Here is a 20,673-nt window from a genome sequence, read left to right as displayed (position 1 = left end):
TAGATTGTAAAGGAAAAATCACCAAAAGCATAATATTTAAATGCTGTATCTTATAGCAACTAAGCAAGCAAATTTTAAAGCAGAAAGTTTACATTTACTGTTAAAAACCAAGAGTGTGAATATTCTTTCTATTCTCTCCCAAGTTTTTTTGCCTTTTATGGGAAGAGCTGGGGAAACCTGCCTGGTAATGTATGAAGTGCTTTGCATTTCTGCATTTGCCACAGCACTGCATATCCTGAAATCGTATTTTTAAAAAGTAAAAGTTCTAACCCATACATCCAGTGCCAAATTCAGAGTCAGTATGTGACATGAACAGGATGAGTCTGAACATTGCAAACATCGTAAATGTAGCGATGACTTGAGGTTAAATTTAGTGCAGCTCCGAAAGTATTTACAGAAATGGCTGTACTATCAAAACCATATTCAGACTTGTTGATTATTTACTGACATGTTTGTAGTTAATTCCTATTGATTTTTATCGTATCTGTTTATGAAACAATCAAGTCCATAGGGCTGTCAGCATTTTTCTGTGACTGGTGACATTTAAAAGCTTGGCAGGAGAATAGATCTGTTAAAACTAGGTCAGTGAATGTAAAATAAGAGTTACTTTTTTATTTTTCAATGCTTTAACATAAGTTCATTGCAATAATATATTTTTTTAATAATGATAACTTCGTGCAATTATTGGAAAAATAGAAAATGGGAAGTTAATTTCAAGATGATATATGCTATTTTTATTTCTTTAGTAATAGAAGACAATTTTCTGATATAATAAGAAACTGTTGAGTGTAGTTTAGTCTTGCAAAAGATTTGGTTTTTGCTGTTCTTCAAAAAAACATAAGGTCGAATTCTGATCCAACAGAAGAGTAACTCTATAAATCTAATATCTTTTCCTTTAAGACTTTTAGACATGGTTGGAAATCTAGGACATACATAGTGTTTTGAACAAATTGTTGAAACAACTATAAAAGATTTTAAAAGTGTATGGCTTTTTCTTTTGGAATTATCACTAAAACACAAAATCAGTCTTGATGAACTTATTTTGTTAAGGGTGAAAGGAGACAGACTTTTACGAGGCATTTATCAGAACTCCTGGTCCTATAACATACTCCTCCTGCTTCTAAAGACAGTATTTCAGATCTCTCTGTGATCTTGTGTGCTGCACTCAAATTGGCCTCACAGCATCTGATCCAAACAATAGTGCAAAATCCTTGCTGTTGTATCCCTTTGCCTGTCTAAGGTTGTTTTACCATGTTGGAAGTGACTGTGATTGTTCTTTTTCTGATAATACCAAACACATTTCCATGAAGAGCTGGAAACAATACTAGATTATTTGCAAATGTGGACAGCATGACGCTGTGTGCAACGATGGTATTGAAAAACCTCCTGCAGTTGTTTATTCTGTGTTACATTGTGTGACAGGACCCCAAGTTGACCTGAATTTGGAAGTGGAATTCTCAACGTGTCTTACTGGCATCAAGCATATTGTGAACCTCAGGGGGCTTGCAGTTTCTGAGGAGTAATGTTTTAAAATCCAAAAGAGAATAAGAAAATGTGAGACAGCAAATGGCCAGGCTTCCTCCCTGCATCTATGCCCCATCATGTGTATTCCTTAGAGACAGTCACCAGAAGGAGGAAGAGACACTACTAGAAAACAAATAGGAACAGGAGGTACTTTGGTATGGTTGGAGCTGAATAAAACCACTGAAAGGGCAGAATTTATCATGGGTATAAGTAGAATAGAAAGACCTGCAGTGCTTCAGGGCCAGGGAAAGATCACACAGTTTATTGCAAAACTGCCTCTTAGCAGTGTGTAAAGCAAACCACAGGAATCAGAGGTACCCACTGGGTTTTACACAGAGACAGGCAGTTTTTAGACTATCCAATAAAGGGTCAGACCAGAGGACTATTACTGTTATTGTTAGGAAAATTATTTGTTTCCTATGGCCTCCCAGAAGGGGTAATGTCAGACAAACCTCCACAGTTTATTTCAAAGGAATTTGTAGCAATTATTAAAGTGAATTGCTGACATACAGGATCTTGTAACAGCCAAGTTTCAAATCAGCAGTAGAATGAAGATTTATCTGACTTGAACAAAGACATTTTTTTTTTTTTTTAAGGAAAAGACTGTGAACCTTGAATTTGAAGCTTAGGTGAAAAGTTTCAAGCCCAGGAAAAAGCATGATGGAATGTAGATCTTGTGTGCTGTCCTTATTATTCTTAATCAAGGTTGTGACTACTAATATTTCAGAAGAAGGAAGTATTCTTGATTTTATAAGAGGTTATATAAATTCAGCAATAGATAATACAGATCTCTAATTTGTAAATGCTTATCAATGTGCTCTTGAAAATAATCTGAGTAAAAGCAATAGGGATATTTTCATATGCAAAAGTGTGTAGCATCTAGTGTTTGTGGTAATTATTAATAGGAAATCCTCACTTGCATTCCATCTGACTGTAACTCCCTCACATGGCCAAACTTGACCAAATTGTATTTATCTGAAGGGATGTGCTTAAATAGGAGTAAACTCAAGTTCTGAAAAGAAGTAGTAAAAATTACATCGAAGAGTAATTAATATTTGTATAAGAATTTAACATAAATTTGAGGTCCCAATAGAGCCTTGTGTGTGTGCATGCATTTGTGTTTTGGCTTTTTTTGTTTGTTCAGGTTTTTAATTCTTTTGTTCACACACCACAAAACCCCTACACCCCTTTCTTTGAACCTCTCTCCCCTGTCTGGGACCATCAGCTTTCCAATTTAGTTTGAATGTTATCTTCAAATAAGAATTTCTGCAATGATACTTCTGTACCTAACATTGTATGTGCTGCATTGGCTGCCTTGACTGCACTTGACATACTCTTTGGTGGAAGATGGCATACAAATTAGCTCCTTATGAAAACATGTGAATTTGCTATGTGTAGTGGGCTTGGGGAAACCATGGAGTTCTTCAGGATTTATTCCCAAATTGGGAGTTTGGACATCATTCTTCACTGCACCTGTCTTTATCTCAGATGCCAATGAAAAGATGCTTGTAATTTTTCCATGTATTTAAGAAGAAGATGGCATTAACAAAAAAACACCCACAAAACCAAAACCCCCACAAAAAAGTGTTATAGAGCAAACCGGTTTCATTGCTATAATAGCAAATTAAAATAAATCATGTTGCAACAATCTTCTTTTGTCTGAATGTAAAAAAGAAGAAACTTCCACTTCTCAGAGTTGAAGTAGTTAACCAAGTAAAAAACTAATAAGTAGTTAAACTTCAAAGAAAGGCTTTAAAGTGCTCTAACCTGTTATACCGGATTTAGATCATGTATTTACAGTTCAGAGATATCTGTACTTTCTGCAGCAACCCTCGTATATGGTTCAGTGTAATCAATTATTAAAAACCCCGGGCTTTTAAAGAAACACATAGAGGTTATACTTTAATGTGATCATGGTTTTGTATTTTGATATTGGATTGCTGAAGTTTTAGGATGACAGAATTTTACTTGCAGCAATTGTCCCTGCCATAAATTTTGTTACATTTTATATTGTGAAAACAGAGAAATTGTGGCTGGTTGCTCCCAGTGTTTGTGGATTAGAGATCATGTGACAGTTCCCTTTTGTGATGTGTTCTGATGTGGATATCTGCTTTTAGCAGAGGACCCCGTGGAAGTTGTTTTCTTTTCTGTTTAATTCAGAACAAGGACAAAAGGTCAGTCAGAAGCTCACTAGAGATCTTGAAGGTCTTTTTTGCATTTGGCATCGATTCACCTGCCTGTTTCTGTGTTCAACTGATGCTTGTAAAGAACAATTTGTATGAGAAAAACAAATTTTCTGAGAAGGTGGATTTAACACAAGGCTAAGTTGCTGTGTATGGTGCATTTCTCTACAAGTATGAAGTAGGAAGAGAAGAATTCAGAAAAAGGGAAAACTGTATTGGGCCTGTAATACTTTGGTTTCCTGACTTCCTCCTCTGCAATGGGTTTTCTTTTTTCTAAAGTGAAAACAGAACCCATCCTTCAACTCTTGATAACCAAGGTATTTTATGTGTAATAGAGTCTCCTGCCTGCTCTCCCTGCCTTTCTACGTGAGTTGTTGCTTACAGTAAATACTGTGCATAGAGTCAGGGTTGTCTAAGAACAACCTTGTCTAAGAACAATCTTGTCTAAGAACATCTGTGTCATATAAATATGCATATATGCATAAACACTTATCTTTTATTTGCATATATGGACATATAATCATACTTGTCTTTACAGCACAGAAATGTATTGTTCTATGCATAATGTATTGTATATTATGCATGTATTATAACATGTTTACATAAGCAGTTACTAACTTTCTCTTACCATTTTGTTTTTCTTTCCTCTGTTATGGAGAATATAGCCTTCTACTTTAATATGATAATCTGCTCTTGATGTCCATGTCATTTAAAACTAAAGCTATCTTTATATTGAATTATATTTGTGTGCAGGAAGATGGAACTACTTCACAGTTCATGTGTGATACCATATCTGATGAGAAAACAATCCCTCTCTTAGTGTTGTGATATTTAACAAATTGCATGGTGCTTTTGTGATACCTAGTAGAGAAGCTGTCAACTCATAAACTCAATTAAAAAGCCCTCAATAAGTTAAATCAATTGGCAGTGTAAACCTGGTTCCTCTAGTTTCTTTCCTCTATACTTTGTTTTATATTATGCTTATGATTTTATTAATACAACAGCTAAAGTAGCTGTTCAAATTAATTTAGTATATAATGATTGCTTGTTCTGTTTTGTTGTTTTCCAGCTCCCTCAGGCTCAAAAGGTAAAATATTTTAATCCAATCTTAGTCATTCAAAGCAGTCACCAGTCCTTCATGTTTCCATGGTGGTGTGAGTGTGGTACAGCAGTGATCAGTGAAACAGTTCACTGTGAGGGGCTCTGGACTGGGCTGCAGGAAGGGAGTCCAGCTGAGGAACCTGCTGAGAGCAGCTCCTCAAATATATGAGCTATTTTAACATGATAGGCATCTAGTAGCCTACAACTTTGAAACAACAGGGAGGCTATTTTATCAACAATTTGAAATAATAGTAAGGATTACAAAATATAAAGCCACCCCATTACTCCATGTGAAACATCTCTGGATCATTTTGTCTCTGCAGAACCCGTGGTATAGCTGGTACCCTTTCACTGATCCCCACTGTATCTATCAGCACACCTCTGAACACATTCAACATTTGACTTCTCTAATAGGTTGCATAGTTTTCGTGCTCTTGCCTTTCAACCACTTCTGCATCGATATGGTATGATAGCAGAGCCACCGCTGCACGTCACGATAGCACAGTGATCGTGGCAAAGTTGAAGGATTGCTTGATGCCTGTTGCATCATCCTTATGTACTTCACAAATATAATTAAAGCTTCCAGAAACTAGAAAATGTAGACGATGTTTTGTGGTGTTGGTAAAAAATATTAAAATGAAAAAAGGAATGGAATATGCTGGGAAATTGCAATACTTACTTGTCCAAATCATTCTTATTGTTCTTGGTAACGTACCTTTAATAAGGAGACACAGCAATTAATCAGATAAACATAATTGATAAATTATGACAAAAGTTCAGTAGTTAATGAAAGCTGTAGGTGAAATGATCTTCAATGAATAGCTTTCAAAGAATGGTGAGGGCCTCCATGGAAATCAGAACTTAACTCATGATTAACTAACTTTTTAGTTTAAAAAGCAAGAAATACGATATGGGAGCTTTTATTTTTATGATGCTATGTATATTCGAAATTTTCTTGTTCATGGAGCTCAGAAAATTCTATTACAAATCTGCAGCTAATGTGCTGTTTTGTGACACTGGGCTGTGTCTGTAGTTTGTTCTTGTTTTGATAGTTGCAGAACATGGTACCAAAAAATATTGCCTTTTTTTTTTTTTCTTCTGGAAATAGATGGTTTAAAGAAATACTTTGTTTACAGCTTCCAGGAAAAGTAGAAGGACTCAAAGAGTTGCTAGACTGGCTAACTTTGGCTTTTTCATATTCACCTGCTTGTCTAAATGTTTGTGCTAAATGCTTCTCTTAGTTTGCAGAAAGAAGAGAGAGTGAGGCTATAATGTGCTGGTTCAGAATGATACAACCAGTCAGGCTGTTTACCAGATTGTGTCATGTAGTACTGTATTACCTATTCTGCTGTCCACAATTCTGAGCTATTAAATAATATTTTGGTACAAATTACTAAAGTTCAAGGGTAGTGAGAAAGCACACAGCTTTCATAGAAGGTCAAAAATGCTGGAATTTGGAGTACTTATTCCTTGAGCAAACTAATGCAGAGCTAAAGCCACATATTGTGTACATGCCTTCATAACTGGTGAATTGTTCTAACTGACTGTGTACTGCTTTAGTGCAGAGAAAGAGGAGAGGGGTGGGAAGGAAGGAATGAGATGGGAGGGAGGACAGACACACGTAATTCCCAAGGGCTTTTGATAACTTCAGGCAAGAAATATTCCTTTTATAAGCATGACCTGACAGCTTATGAACAAAATTAGAGAATCTCTTGCTCTCTGCAAGGTGAAGGGAAGCAGTACAGCTGATGCATGCCTTTATGAATGACTTAGTCACTGGTGTACGTGTTTTGCCATATGGTGTCTGAACTTGTACTGTATTTTTGTTGGAATCTATGTATCATCCTGCAAATGTTTTCTCTATAAACATTTCAAACAGTCATGTCTCTCTAAACATGTTCACTTTAATCTTTGAGTGATCTGAAAGAAAAATGTGGCATTTCAAGTTTACCTTTACTATTTTATATCCATTATAAATAGTTCATCATCTTGATGAAATGTGTTATGTCTTATGTGTGAAAGACTTTGGCTACAGTCTTTTCAGTGTTTAGTCAATGTTCTGTGGTGATTAGCTATTGATTTTGAAGACCTGTAGGTTCTCAACCAGCAGTTAAATAACAATTAAAACTGTGACTGTTATGCTCTCTGCTCCAAGTCAAACCGTTGCAAATTCAGAATGAGGAGTTTAAGGTGGATATGTCTGTTGTACCATGATATTTGTCTTGAAAAGATCTTTGTGATATATCCTACACTTAAAATAAAAATAATACAGAACCAAAATGAAAGCCAACAAAAAAACCCTCACCATAATTTCAGGCAATAGAGATGCTGATTTACTGTTGTTATGCAGCTCTCAGAACAAAATATATCTAGGAAGAGCTAATGTATCTGAAAGAAAGAACCACTACCAGACAAATGAAACAAATTCATTTGAATTTTACTTGTCCTCTATGTTGCTTTTCTGCATGTTTTTAGGTAGCCATCCCACAGGGCTGTGAAAATAGCAGTAAAATAAACTAATAACTCAAATGTATCAATTTTCAGATTTGGTTTCCAAAATGACCTTTATCTTTGAAATGCTTAGGAAAAACAGCTTTTTGTATTCATCAAAGAGGAAAAGCTATTCTTCCTTAATAGTTAAAAGAGGTGTTTTGTTTCCTAGTAGGAAAGCTTTACTTGCTTTCTTGAGCAAACACAGCAGGAGTCAAAAGCTGTTGCTCTACTCCTGCTGTGATGTTTTGTTCTACTTTGCTTGAGTGAAGAGGTAGAAGTGAATAAATTAGGCACACAAATCAGAAACAAGTGGTGGTGTTTAGGAACATTTAGGATTTTTTAAAAATTATTCTCTCATGAATGAAATCATATTTCCTCCATATAGAAATGTTTTGATGATATTTGTTGCCAAAAAGTTCCTGACAGCTTTCTTCTCTCTTTCTGTGTTATCCCTTAACTTCTGTAAGTAGTGCTGTGCCCTCCTTTTATCTTGATGCTATCATCTCTCAGCTATTTGGGAGCATCATTTATCATTTCCTGCATCGTTTACCTTATACTTTGAAGAGTTGAATTAACTGTCACTGGGAATAGAAAATAGAAAATTTGCAAAGCTGCTATTTTGTTGAAGTGCATGACTAGTGATTTTAGCATTTTTATAAAATGATAGTAGTTAAGTTGAATCTAATGAAGTACAAAATAATCATAAACAGTTTGATTTAGCATTCCTTCGGATCTGTTTCCTGCTGATGAGATGCTGTTGTCTCTCAGTTTCATACTGTATATAGTGATCCATTCAGAAAACCATGTTAAAATTTTCACTTACATGTTAATTACAATCTTAAATTTAGTTTCCAAACTTCTCTCTAACATTCCTCAACAAGCAAGCTGACTTTTCATAACGTTTTTGAGTCAGCAGTTTATGAACTCTAAGTAACTATTTTGCAATATGAGAGTTTTTCTTGGCGTTTCATTTCTGTGTGCTAAACCTGGAAATGACTCTTTAACTTAATACACCCACACAGGTTCCTGTATTGTCTCAGGCCATAATTTAAATCTGTGCCAAAATAATAGTTACTCCTTATTCCTTTAGTCTGTATAAAACACAGTTAAATTAATGAATAATACACAAGTTCCAATTCTCTGGTACTTCCAGCCTGCCTCTTGTCTCTAATCAGTAGTCACAGAGGAAGACAACACCTTGTGAAGCAAGTTAATGCGGAGTGGGGAAAGGAAGAAAGTGGAGGGGTTGGGAAGGTGGCAGAGTTATAACAAAGTAGTGAAGAAAAAACCAAAAGCTTTGGCATGAACCCCATAGTTCAAATACATCCCCGAGGAACTGCTACCTGCCCTGGGTGAAGGTTCAGCAGCAGCGTCGTGGCCACCACAGTCAGCGCTGGTGCCTCGTCAGAGGGTTTGCAGTGTTCCCACAGTTTCACCCCACTTTCAGCCCCTCTGAATGTAGCAGTGTTTTCCCCCCTACTTTTCAATTGTTTCTTTTTGCAAGGCTGTGCAGCCTATGCCAGCAGATCTTCGCTTTGTCCTCTTTCCTTACTGATGTTCCTCAAACCCTGCTTTCTTCCAAACCTACAGACCAAAGGTTCCTGTGTCATTATAGTTGCACAGCCTTCCCCAAACAGTTGCTCAGGTGCCTCCATTAACCCTGCTTAATTCTTTGATGCAGAATATTAGATCTGATTTTAAGTCCTCCAGGTATAATGGCCATGGGGTCTTTTCTGCATTTCAGCCTGTTGGTGATTTGATTGAACAGAGCTCCTGTTGTGGGATGCTGAAAAATCAACTAGGAACACTGTAGATCCAGGGAGATTAGAATTCAAAAGAATATTATTGGCCTAGAGATTATTCTATGAGAAAACTTGGGCATTGCTGTGGTTATTTGATAGTTTCCATGAATCAGAATTGGTGGGAGATTAATTTGACTTTACATGACACTGTTTGCTGCAACAGATATCCTGTTCTGTGGAAATGCACTACAGTTATTGCAATCCCATATGAGTGCAAAAATGAAGAATATGTCAAGCGAGAGAAAAATTTGCATAAAAAATTGTCTTACTTTGTTTTGCTAAGCATTGTTTAAATTGGGAAATGAAAACTGCATAAAATTAGCAATACAGAACAGTCCTGCTAAGATTTTCTAATATATATCATAGACATAATAAATCCAAATTAAAAGTATTTTTTTAAGCTTCAGATCTCATATTTTCTTGGATGAATATTTATTTCATCTGGTGAAATTTGATGAAAAATTTTAGAAACCCTGACACAAGTTGTGGTTGTCTAAAACACAAAGTCTAAACTCTGAATGATACTAGAAAATGTATGAGGTTTAGATCTCAAAATTTATTTCCTTTCTGTGATTATACTTCTAAAATCAGCAATAAAAAGTAGAATTGCCCCATCAAATCTGCCTTTTATTTAAACCAATTTGTTTATTGTTTACTTTGGTTGGGGTTTTTTGTTTTTATTTTTTTTTTATTCGTAAGTAAAAATTAGGGTATGTGTATTTTTAACACATATAAAAACACCATTTCTTACTCAACAAAAGTGAGACAGTATTGCATAATGACTTAAAACAAAGGTCAGGAGTCTAAAAAAAGGTCATGGGCTTCATTATAATAATTGCATGATACATGTAAATAGGAATAACAAGGTATTAGCAGTGATGGATATGGATGCTACTGACCTGAGTCAGAAACTCTGGACAACCTCCTGTAAGTCTTCTTGACTATACACCCCTAAGGAAAATGTTTCAGGGATGCATTTCGAATTCCTCTTTCTGTAAAGGAAACACCTAAGGAAATGGATATTCTTTCCTGTGTATGCATTTCTGGAGTAATTCCAGAGCCTGCCTTAGTCTTTGTCCTGGAGATGGATGTTAGTGCTGGATGTGAGGCTAAACTTTAAGGGGCTCACTCTAAGAGGATCTTCTTTATTTGTTGTTGCTGAAGATCTATTTGGTGTTGGTCTGAGGGGAGGGTAACCCTCTACAGCAGAAGAATTAAAAGATGTAGAAGTTAAATCTCCTTCCAGAAGGAATTTTTCTCCAATTATGAAACTATTACTGCTAGGCATTACAGGTCTGTGACTTTCTCAGAGAGTAAGTTCTGTTTCTTTATTCTAAACACCCAAGAGACATTTAGCCTGGGAATGCGTTTTTCCTCATTCTTGAGATTTTTTTTTAAAAGGTTTGTTATTGTTTGCTCAGCATTTTATCAAACTGAGTGTCCATGGCCCTTGTACAGTTTTCTGCCTAAAACTGTTACCACTGCATTTTTTCAGTAGAACAACTTCCTGTGGCAGATCACTGGTGCTGTTTCTTTCATTCATCATTTTAGATGATGAATGTAGTGATAACTTACCAAATCCTAGGATCTAGCTGAAATCTGTGTTTTTCTTTGAGGGTCTAGTTTTACTTTCTCTTGCCAGTGTGATCCAAAGTAGCAATTCTGAGACAAAACATACTGGTGCAAGTTGGACAAGCTACAAGAACTTATTTTTTTTGCAGTGCTATTAGATGAACATTTGAGAAATGAATATTCCATAGCATAATTCATTCCAACTTCAAATTGACCGCCCTCAAGCACTGAAGTACATGTATTTTTACTCTACCATGGTAATTCCATGGTTTAGAGAGCCATAGGAATAATAATAATTAAACTACTTTTGTTTATTTGAGGGTGTCTTTCCAGACTTGAAGGAATAAGAAATGTCTGAGAGGCCGTACAGTTCAGTAGTCTCCCATGTGCATGAATCCACACAGATTTAATATTTCACTGATCAGAATTCCCATAAATTCTTATTTAATTAATTTGAAATTTTTGTAGGTTTATTATCCAGTCAAACACTGTCAAGTAATTGGCATTTTGAGGCTTATGTTGCCTTGTATTTTTCTTGTAATGATGGTTCTTCTTAAATGGTGGCAGATGTCTTCTTAAATATTCTCTCACCTGACAAAAGAGGTCTACTACTTTGACTCATGATGTAAAAGAGGTGGGAATAGCTTCTACTAAGGGCAAAAAAGAAGGAAAATGAAAATATGAGGTAGGAAAAAAAAAATCCTTAAAAATATTTCCTCTAAGAAATGTTTGACTACAGTGCTTTTTTTTTTTTTCCCCCAAGCTTACAAAATTCTTTTCTATGACTTTGACTTTGTGGTGTCCAATTGATAAGTTTGGGAATCATAATGAACGTTTACATTTTCTTTTTGAGAAAAAACATTCAGTCATTCAGAGACTTTATCATTATTTACTGTTTGTGATAGTTAACATTTTTCATTGTGTTAACTTCTAATTAAATGATGATTAAAATAAAAATCCAAGCCAGTCCTGAGGATATCAGTGTTTGCTCTGAATATAACTAATATGAGCTGAAGCTTTATCAGTGATTAGAGCATATATTAGTGGTTTGAGGTTTTTTTCCTCAGAATCACTAAATTTTTCATACACTTGCATGAGCTGTTAGAACTCTGCTACATGTAAGAAATTGTCAGACTTGAAAAGCAACAATGCAAAATACCTAGATCATTACTTCCTTTGGATTTTTTTAATGGACTCTAGCATTAATTGTCTTAGCAGAAATACCCAGTGGCTAGCATTCTACTGTTTCAAAGTATTTCTGCCAAAATGTCATTGCCCAGGGAATCAAGCTCCTCCCCAGCAGATAATTCTTCACTATCTAAAAATTTTTGTGAAGCAAATGCTGCAGCTTGAGTTGGTGACTCAGTAAAACACTGCAAATTCGAGTCATTACTCAGCCACTTATTTGCTGACTCCACTTATGGTAGTGGCCAACAACCTGTTCATCTGCCAAACTAACAAAAAATCAGACAGGCTGGATTATACAGTAGCAATTCTATAGAAGTGATTGCAGCAGCCAACTCTAGTTGGTACTTGTAGATATCTCTCATAATTACAGGGCAATCACTCTTGCATGCCCCCACAATTAGTTTTGAGAGTTAGTGAGCTGTTCTTTTAGAATTTCCAAGAAACTCTAGTCTGTGGGGGGGGTTTTCTCTATTTAAAGAATTTCAAATACCCTAAAATTCTACTGACAGTCCCTTGGCTGCATCCTATCCATTAAATTGTTTCGAGTGATCTCTTGAGAGTGAGTGGACTCATAAAGTAATACTGTTCTGATACTTGACAAATACATGATGTCAGAGAAGAACAACCCTGGGCAATCATATAAAATCTCTAAATGCTCCAAAATATCACCCCATAATCAGCAGAATGCTTTTTCATTCCCTGGTGTGTATGAGTTTGGGACTATTGACTGTGATACCTCAGAAGGCTTCTCTCCATACTAATCATGTCAGTGTGCTTTACTGTACTACTCTGGCCAAGGAGAGTCAATTCTTACAGTAATTTGGCAACATTTGAGTTTCAAGTCCAACCTTTGAACTCCCAATGTTTTGCCAGGTTTTTGATTTTGCAGTTTTTTTTGCTTAGTAACTTACTATTATTCCGTAATAGATCAAGTATTATATTGGGGCTGGAAATATCTCTTCTTATTACCAAGGAAAACAAAACAAAGAAAAAGGAAACACAATCATAAGTTGGTTCCATCTCATATCCCTAGTGATTCCTTATTGGATGTAAACTTTCTTGACTCAACCCCATTTGTGTTCCTGTTTGATGTCTGCAAACATTCCTTCTCACCATAAAATAGTGCCCTGCTTCCACAACTATACTTATTTGGGAAACTGAAATCCTGCTGAAGTAGATTGGGAGCTGCAAGTCAAAAAATTTTCTAGATTTTATTTGTCTGATTTGTTATTGTGAAATATGCTTCATGAGCTATCTTTATTATTACAAATTACTTGTTTCCTGAAAATATGGGGAGCTAATAGCTGTTGCTTTGTTACAACAAAACCTTGTAAACAATTAAAAAAATTGCAAAAAAAAAAAAAAAAAAAATTAGAAATTCTACCTGTAGAAATTCTACCTGAGAACAGAAAGTGTGATACTGATGTAGGAGTAGTAGGAGAATATCACAGTTGCGGTTGGGCATGACTGTCACCTATAGTATTTCTCAGGAAGTTCTCCTCTATGACTATGTCCTTTTGGCTAAACTTTGTGTTCTACGAAATCTCCACTTAACATTATAACTGTGCCATATTTTTAAGTGTTGGATAAGCCTCTTCAAACATCTGTCCCTAGAAACAGAAAGAGTTTAACAGTAACTCTCAGCCTCCTGCTTGAGTTGTCTTTCATATGTAGATGGTGAAGATCTACAGGCACACACAGGAGCGCTTGTCCTGGGCATGCACTTAGTCTGTGCCTTAGGGCAGAGATTTAGTCTGCCCAGAGGGCATGAAGAGAGATAGTCTGAGCACTATCACTCTCCTGTGGCCGATGATAAGCATTCTACATGTTTCTCTTGAGTGGAACCAAGATCAGAAGATCTCTTTTCTCCCTAAATTGAAGAAATACGTTGAAACCTGATGTGCAGAATCAGCTAATGCTTCATGCCACCTCTGTCCAGTGAACTGAAACCGGATGGAGCAAAGATGCTCCCGGGATCCTCACTGGTTGTCATCCTTTCTGCCGCCGATGAGATCTCAGCCTGGACCCCAACAAAGTTCGTGCAACTCATGACCTCTTGTTCTTTGTTGCGAGAAAACAGCCTGAGGCAATTTTGGCAGAGCTGCCACTGGGAAAGATGTAGAACAGACCTCCAGCTGCTTTGCTACCGCACATGCTGCTTCCACAATCCACATTTCAGCCCCTTCTCTCTCATGGGAGGCTGCAGTAGGAATGAAAATGAGGCATCTTTCCTGTCAGTGGAGGTGGTGGGATGGTTAGAGCTGGTACGGTTCAGATGGGGCCGGGGCTGGGCTGGGCTGCACTGACTGCAAGATTAACTACGTAAGTGTCATTTAGAGAAATTGCTTTGTCTCATTTAAAATGAAAAAAAAAATGTAATTGAAAAATGCAATCACATGTCTGTAATTGTTCCATATTTCTTAGAGATAGTATTTCTTTTTCAAATGTAGCTTGCTGATGATCAGGGATTGGTGTTGATGACAACTGTTGCCATGCCAGTATTTAGTAAGCAAAATGAGACTGTAAGTATTCAGACTATTTCTGTCATGTGACAATGACGTGACTGCAATGAAGTTGCTTTCAGGGACTTAATAAGATTTTAGCCAACTCTAAAAATTTTCTTCTCTTCTTATTTTGTCTGCAGTTAGTATCCCTTTATTAGCATAAAAATGTGGAAAAATAATCCCAAATAACTATACTCTAGAAACCGTAGTAAAATGGTGAAATTCTATGTCTAAGAGAAAAATCTCAGATGACACTAGGCCTTTGGGTTTTCTTACTTCTGTATTGCTTTTTACAGAAAATAATCTATATAATTTTCAGCTTTGCACTGATATAACACTGAATTTATTTAGATTATGTTTATATCTATTTATCTTTAATAATTTAACAGATTATTAAAGAAAGTTAAGTGTACTTTCCCCTTAATGCTTCATCTTTCTCTTTTGTTTATGAAATGGCAGGAAATATTGGGAAAGAAGGGAGCAACATTTTTAACAGTAGTTTTAAATTGAAAACCTGTTTTGCATGTGAAAATTTTCTGTTGAAGGACTTGCTCTCAAAAGCTTGCATGCCTTTTCTATGTGAATTGCAGATAAAGTAGAAAGGAGCAATATTATTGATTAAATTACTGCTTGATTGGCTGAGTTCTCCACTTTTTAAATAATTTGTCTGTAATCTCTTAACTTCTGCAGTGTAGCTGTGAGGTGAAATAAGTGTGAGAATGTTTATTATTACTGTGGTTCTGAGTACGTATTTTATTGTTCTTTTCAGAGGTCTAAAGGGATTCTTCTGGGAGTAGTTGGCACAGATGTTCCAGTTAAAGAGCTTTTAAAAACCATTCCAAAATACAAGGTAATACAGAAATGATGAGATATCATTTATACTCTGTATAATACCCAAAATATAACATAATTTATTTCATATGTTGATACTGTTTGCAGTAATGTAGCTCCATTATTTCATTCATTTTCCTCAGGAATTGTAGTTCTGTAATGTCTGAGATCAAATGCAGTTTTTAGCACCAAAATTAATATATGGCTTGATCTTCACATTTTTGGATCAATGTACTCCAGAAGGTAATACTAAGTATTGTCTGTAATAAAATCAGTGAAATTATTCAACCACACAATCCAACCAGAATACCATGCAAAATAAGCAGAAATTCAGGCTGAAAAATTCTGTAACTTTTTATGAAAACCTATCCTTAACCTGGCTTTAGGCTTCCTGTTTGTGTATAGTAATTCCTGTCCAAATTCTGTGGCTCCTGGAGTTAAAGCAAGTGGCACATTGTAGGAACTTAAACAAGTTCCTTCCTAACCAGACAAGTGGTTCCTTCTCTCCTCCCCCATATTTGTTAGGTATTTCCCTCTACTTAGTTTTCCAAAGTCAGAGACAACTTTACTATAAAATTCTTAAAAATTAATTATCATTAAAGTTTTATTTGATACACTATATCTCTTGAAATGTGTTTAACTCAGTAAAAATAAGCTTCAGGCAAACAAAAATATATAATTTCTTTTCATTTAAATTCAATGCAGTACATAAGTATGTCACTACTGCTCTATGTCTGAAATGTTTTACTATGGTGCTCTTTTATTCACAAGTGAAAATTAAATTAATGTTTTCCACTTAATTCCTAGTGGAATTTTTTTACATGACAAACAAGCATGTAACATAATACTGCAGACAGCCTTTTTAAAGAGTGCAGATATTGGAATAGCTACTTTTTGACATGCACGCATATTGAGCATAAATTTGTATATCATACTTTCCTCTAAATTGGCTGCTGTGCTCTCATTTACTGATTTCTAAGAGGGTGAAGGAAGAAGCTGACTTGTGACTGCCTTTGAATATTGTCACATGCATTTGTAGATAATTCTAGTTAAGACAAAAAAATTCCTCATATCAATTTTAATTCTAACTTGAATACATTAGCAATTACCAAATTATTTTCTGATTAATATGCAGTAACTAAAAAATCTAAATGAAATGAGAATTTGATTAAAATAATGCATAAAATAGTGGCAATAGTGTTGATAAGGTGTACTGGAGTAATTTCCTGTGACCTGGATCCCACGAGGCCAGGTGCTATGCAAACACAACAGAAAGGCTGTCGCAGCTGGAAAAAAGTTGGACACTATGGGAAGAGGCAGCAGATGAGTGCACCCTGATATCAGAACACAGGGACAGAGACATTGCTGGTCAGGATCAATAACAGGGAACGATCTCAGTGCACTGACCAACAAAGTTTGATAACAGCAACTTATATGTTTGTGTGCAGAAATACTGCATCAGTAAAAGGTAGAAGAGAAGGGAGCAAAATGTGCCCCTTTGCAAAATTGGAAGCAATGGAACCAATCTTTGGAGCAGCCTTCTAATGAGCTATGGGAAGAGCAAGTTTCATTTGTAATGAGAAGGAAGAACAGTGTTGTGGTACCTGCAGAAATAAAAACTTGGCTGTTCGTGGCTGGGTAGGAAAAAAATAAATCACAGTGACGTTATTCCTAAGTAATCTCTAAGATTTGGCCATAGTCTGAATGCAAGAACTAGAGAGAGTGGGAGGCCTGAATAACAGGTATTGCAACAGAGTTAGTAATTCAGAAAAGGAAAAATTTTTTAAGAAATGGGTTTCTGTGAAAGCAATATGAGATCCTCTTGCTGAATATTAAACTTTTTATTTGAAGGTACATTTTATACTGCAGGAGGTACTGCAAGTGAAGATTATTACAGGAGGCATCAATATCATGCAATACAGTTAGATTAGTGAAATCACTTGAGTTACAACTTCCAGTCTCACAAACCATAAACAAAGACTGCAATGGCAAGAGCATAATCACCCCTGGGACCTATTCCTGTAGAGGAAATAAAATTCACATGGGGATATAAAATGATTGCTTAGAAATAGCATTCTGCTGACCTGGAATTCTCTTGGCTTCGATGAGGGGGATTTTATGCCAGAGAAGATGGGTAACAGCAACAAGCTATTTTCAGCAGTTGTTATCTAGACTAAACTTCCCCAGATGTCAGTGGCAGTTTCTCTTGAATAAGATGGGGTTGAATTTAGTAATACAGGACTTCCATGTGGCATTTTACAGCAGTTAGAAAAAGTTTTTTTGTTTCTGAATCTGCAATTTAGAGACAGAGTTCAAGGTTTAAAAGGGCAATGCTGCTGTAAGTGGTAGTATCTCTCAAACCAAAGCATTTTAAGTGCAGAGACTGTGTAATTTCACATATTGCCCAGAACACAATAAAATACTGCCCTTGGAGTCTGGGTACTTTTTCCTGTGAATTATACCACCCACATTTGTTTCCTTACCTGACTTCCATTGCCTGGATGTCATTCTGCAGTTACAAACACAGACAATTATACTTGAGATCTGCTATTTAGCCAACAGCTTATTCCCTTGTCATACTATAATAGGTAAAATATGTCCACTGTTATTATTTTGGTTATCCCCCCCCTTATGAAGAGATGCCAAGAACATATCACCTTCTATTACTTTCACTGAAGTTTATTGCTTTAGGAAAACCGCTAATTTATGAAACAATCTTCTATATGGCAGATACAGTCGACCATATACAATTATTCACACAGAGACACTATAAATCAACCTGGTATGCTTTCCCTGTGACTTCGCCACAATATCGTACTCTGGTTTATACTTCCAGAGAATTACAGAAGCTGCTGGGCTTGCTCTCCTTTTTGCCCCTTCAAAATGATTCTGACTTGTCAGCCTTGCCCACGTTGCTTCATGTTAGACAAATTCCTAAGGACCCACTTCAGCAAAGCATTTAAGAATGCACTCAAGTTAAACAGAAAGATTTTTAATAGTGAGAATTTTAAAGTAAACAGCAAAGCAAGATCTGGAATTTTGAGTTTGATTTTTATTTTGGTTTTTTTTTTTTTTTTTTGGTTATTAATAGCCCAGTGCATTAGGTTGATTTAAAAAAAATACGGGATGTTGTATTATGTTACTTCAGAATTGAAAAAAAACAGGTGAGAAAGGATAGTGAGATGTGCTCTGCATGGCAAAAGTTACCTAGTGAAACTGCAGAAAGATTCTACATTAACAGCAAGTTTATGATAAGAAGGGATGTTTGAATAACCACATGAATGATTTGAAGGTACATTTATTGCATTCAGTGGATGCAATCAACGGTGTAATGGGCATATTGTTAAGACTAGTATTGTTATTTAAGTAAGTACAATGCTAAATTTGATTACCTATACTGCTAGACCTCATAAAGTATTTCATTGCCCTCAAATAATCTCCAGTTCCACTTAGTACAAATATGTAAAGTTAGAGGAGTTTCTTTAGTAGAAATATGCCTTCTGTGGCTGCAGATGAACTGGAATTAACAGAGAGCCTATAAGATTGGAAAATGTAAATATCACATATGACAGGTCCGTGCTTGCTTACTATAGCTGTGCATTCATTATCTTTGATTTAAATGGTTCTTAAACAACAGCTGTTGAACAGGTGAAGTAAGCTGTGCCTCACCACTCCTGGGAATAGCTGAATTTACTAAATTCCTGTACCTCTGTGCTTTGGCACATGCTATGGTGTGTGTCCCAGGCTGTGGCATCTCGTACATACATGTAATATATAATTCATTGTAACGCAACAAGGGTTACACAACACGGAAACAAGTGCCCTGCATAGGAGAGTGTTTGTGACATTTTAAAATTGTGCTACATGCTGAATTCATCACAAGGTCACGTCCTCATTTTCACAAAATGTCGAGGATCTTTGCCTATGTTGTAATAAAACACTGTGTGGATAAGGCTTACGAATTGCTAATTAGTATTTCTTTCTCATTTACTTTTACAGTTAGGTATTCATGGATATGCTTTTGCAATTACAAACAATGGATATATTTTGACTCATCCAGAACTTAGGCCTTTGGTAAGAATGCTATTTATTGATCTATTATATTTTGCTATATGTGTTGCATTTGTTTTTTTTCTTAGTGTGAATAGTGTAATATACATGAAAAAAATTAAATACAATAGTGCAGTTACTTTATATGGCTTTATAACACATTATAGTTCTTGGTAAATTTACATCTGGAAACAAAGGTTAGCATGAAAAAAACCAGGGAAAATAAATATACAAGTTGCTTCTGCAGAAGATGCAGACCTCCATTACTGCAAAATAGCAAAGCCAAAAATTGCTGTAATTATGTTCATTTTACAGTGAAATGGAATGTTGGAATGCTCCAGCACTGTGTAATAACCCCTATTTGTCATGCTAAAGTGTTAAAGTTAATTTAATATATGTGCAGAAATGTCACTAAAGCATATTTTTAAGCGAAATAGGAGCACTAGAGATTTTTGTACTAAAAGAGAAATAGCAGCAAATTTTACCTTTAGTTTCCTTATCATCTTGTTTGCATTAATCACGGAAAGAAAAATAAAGTGCCTGTTATGCAAATGTTTATCAACTTGACGCCCCAGAGAACTGGTACATTCCTGGTTGCATCATTGTTTAGGAACAGCACTTGCAAGTGTTCCATCACTATCAACTCCCAGCGAAGCCTTGGTATTAATAGTTCCACTGCTGCATCCACATGGCTGCCATATGGATTTCTCTTGCAGGCGCTTCAAGTAATGTCTGATTTCAACGATATTTTAGTGGAAAACAAACATTAACTGGGTGGATAATGTAATATGAAAATTAAATTAATGAAAAGCATGATTTATTAAGTCATTAGCTCATCTGATGTTTTCATCCAGCAAAAGAATTTGTCTTTCTGAGATTTGGACTAGGAATTGCACACTTAATTAACATTTGTATTTGCACTTATTGTTTCCCCATTTATTTTTTAACTGGAATAGAGCTTATGAAAAGTGGAACAGGGAAACTTCAGTAGGTAAATGGAAAAGTATTTTCAGAGTAACTTGACCATAAAATGGACAGACAATCTAATGGCAAAGCAGACCATAGTATCTTGGAAGCAATCTTAAAATAAATGATTTAATTGTCATTTTTCTTCCAAGAATATCACCCATGATTCTGGATGGTAGATTTTTTTTACAACTGTGGAAAGGAGGACAATACCTGTAGAGAATTTGGCAAATTACTGACCAATAAACAATACAATTCTCAGAAATGGCTCTTGCAAATTATCCCATTGGCTTTTTCACCATTTGGTGGTGAGTCACTAAATCTACATATCCAGGTATAGACAGGTCAGACCCCAGTCCAATTAACATGCTCCAGTGACTGTTCATCTCTATACTCCCCACAGGTGATTTGTCATGATGATAAATTTATATCTTCTTGTTTTATGGAAATTAGGACCTC

At 35.8% G+C, this 20,673-nt stretch overlaps 1 protein-coding gene across 6 annotated transcripts in view; it reads left to right on the top strand.

Moving 5' to 3' along the window:
• Window positions 1–20,673, top strand: part of CACNA2D3 (calcium voltage-gated channel auxiliary subunit alpha2delta 3) — a 405,672-nt gene that overhangs the window by 283,172 nt on the left and 101,827 nt on the right. For 4 of the 6 annotated variants that reach the window (XR_010433489.1, XM_064667664.1, XM_064667661.1 and 1 more), the window contains 4 exons: window positions 4,777–4,794; window positions 14,314–14,385; window positions 15,137–15,217; window positions 19,198–19,272. Coding sequence is in view for 5 of the 6 variants with exons in the window: in XM_064667664.1 (XP_064523734.1) it covers window positions 4,777–4,794; window positions 14,314–14,385; window positions 15,137–15,217; window positions 19,198–19,272 (246 nt within the window). In the remaining variant the exon portion in view is untranslated. The remainder of the gene's footprint in view (window positions 1–4,776; window positions 4,795–14,313; window positions 14,386–15,136; window positions 15,218–19,197; window positions 19,273–20,673) is intronic. The other 2 variants (XM_064667662.1, XM_064667663.1) reach the window with 2 other exon arrangements.

Source organism: Pseudopipra pipra, chromosome 11, assembly GCF_036250125.1.
Source record: "Pseudopipra pipra isolate bDixPip1 chromosome 11, bDixPip1.hap1, whole genome shotgun sequence".
Lineage (NCBI taxonomy): Eukaryota > Metazoa > Chordata > Aves > Passeriformes > Pipridae > Pseudopipra > Pseudopipra pipra.
Note: the sequence above shows the minus strand (reverse complement) of the source record. Positions and strands in the feature narration are given on the sequence as shown.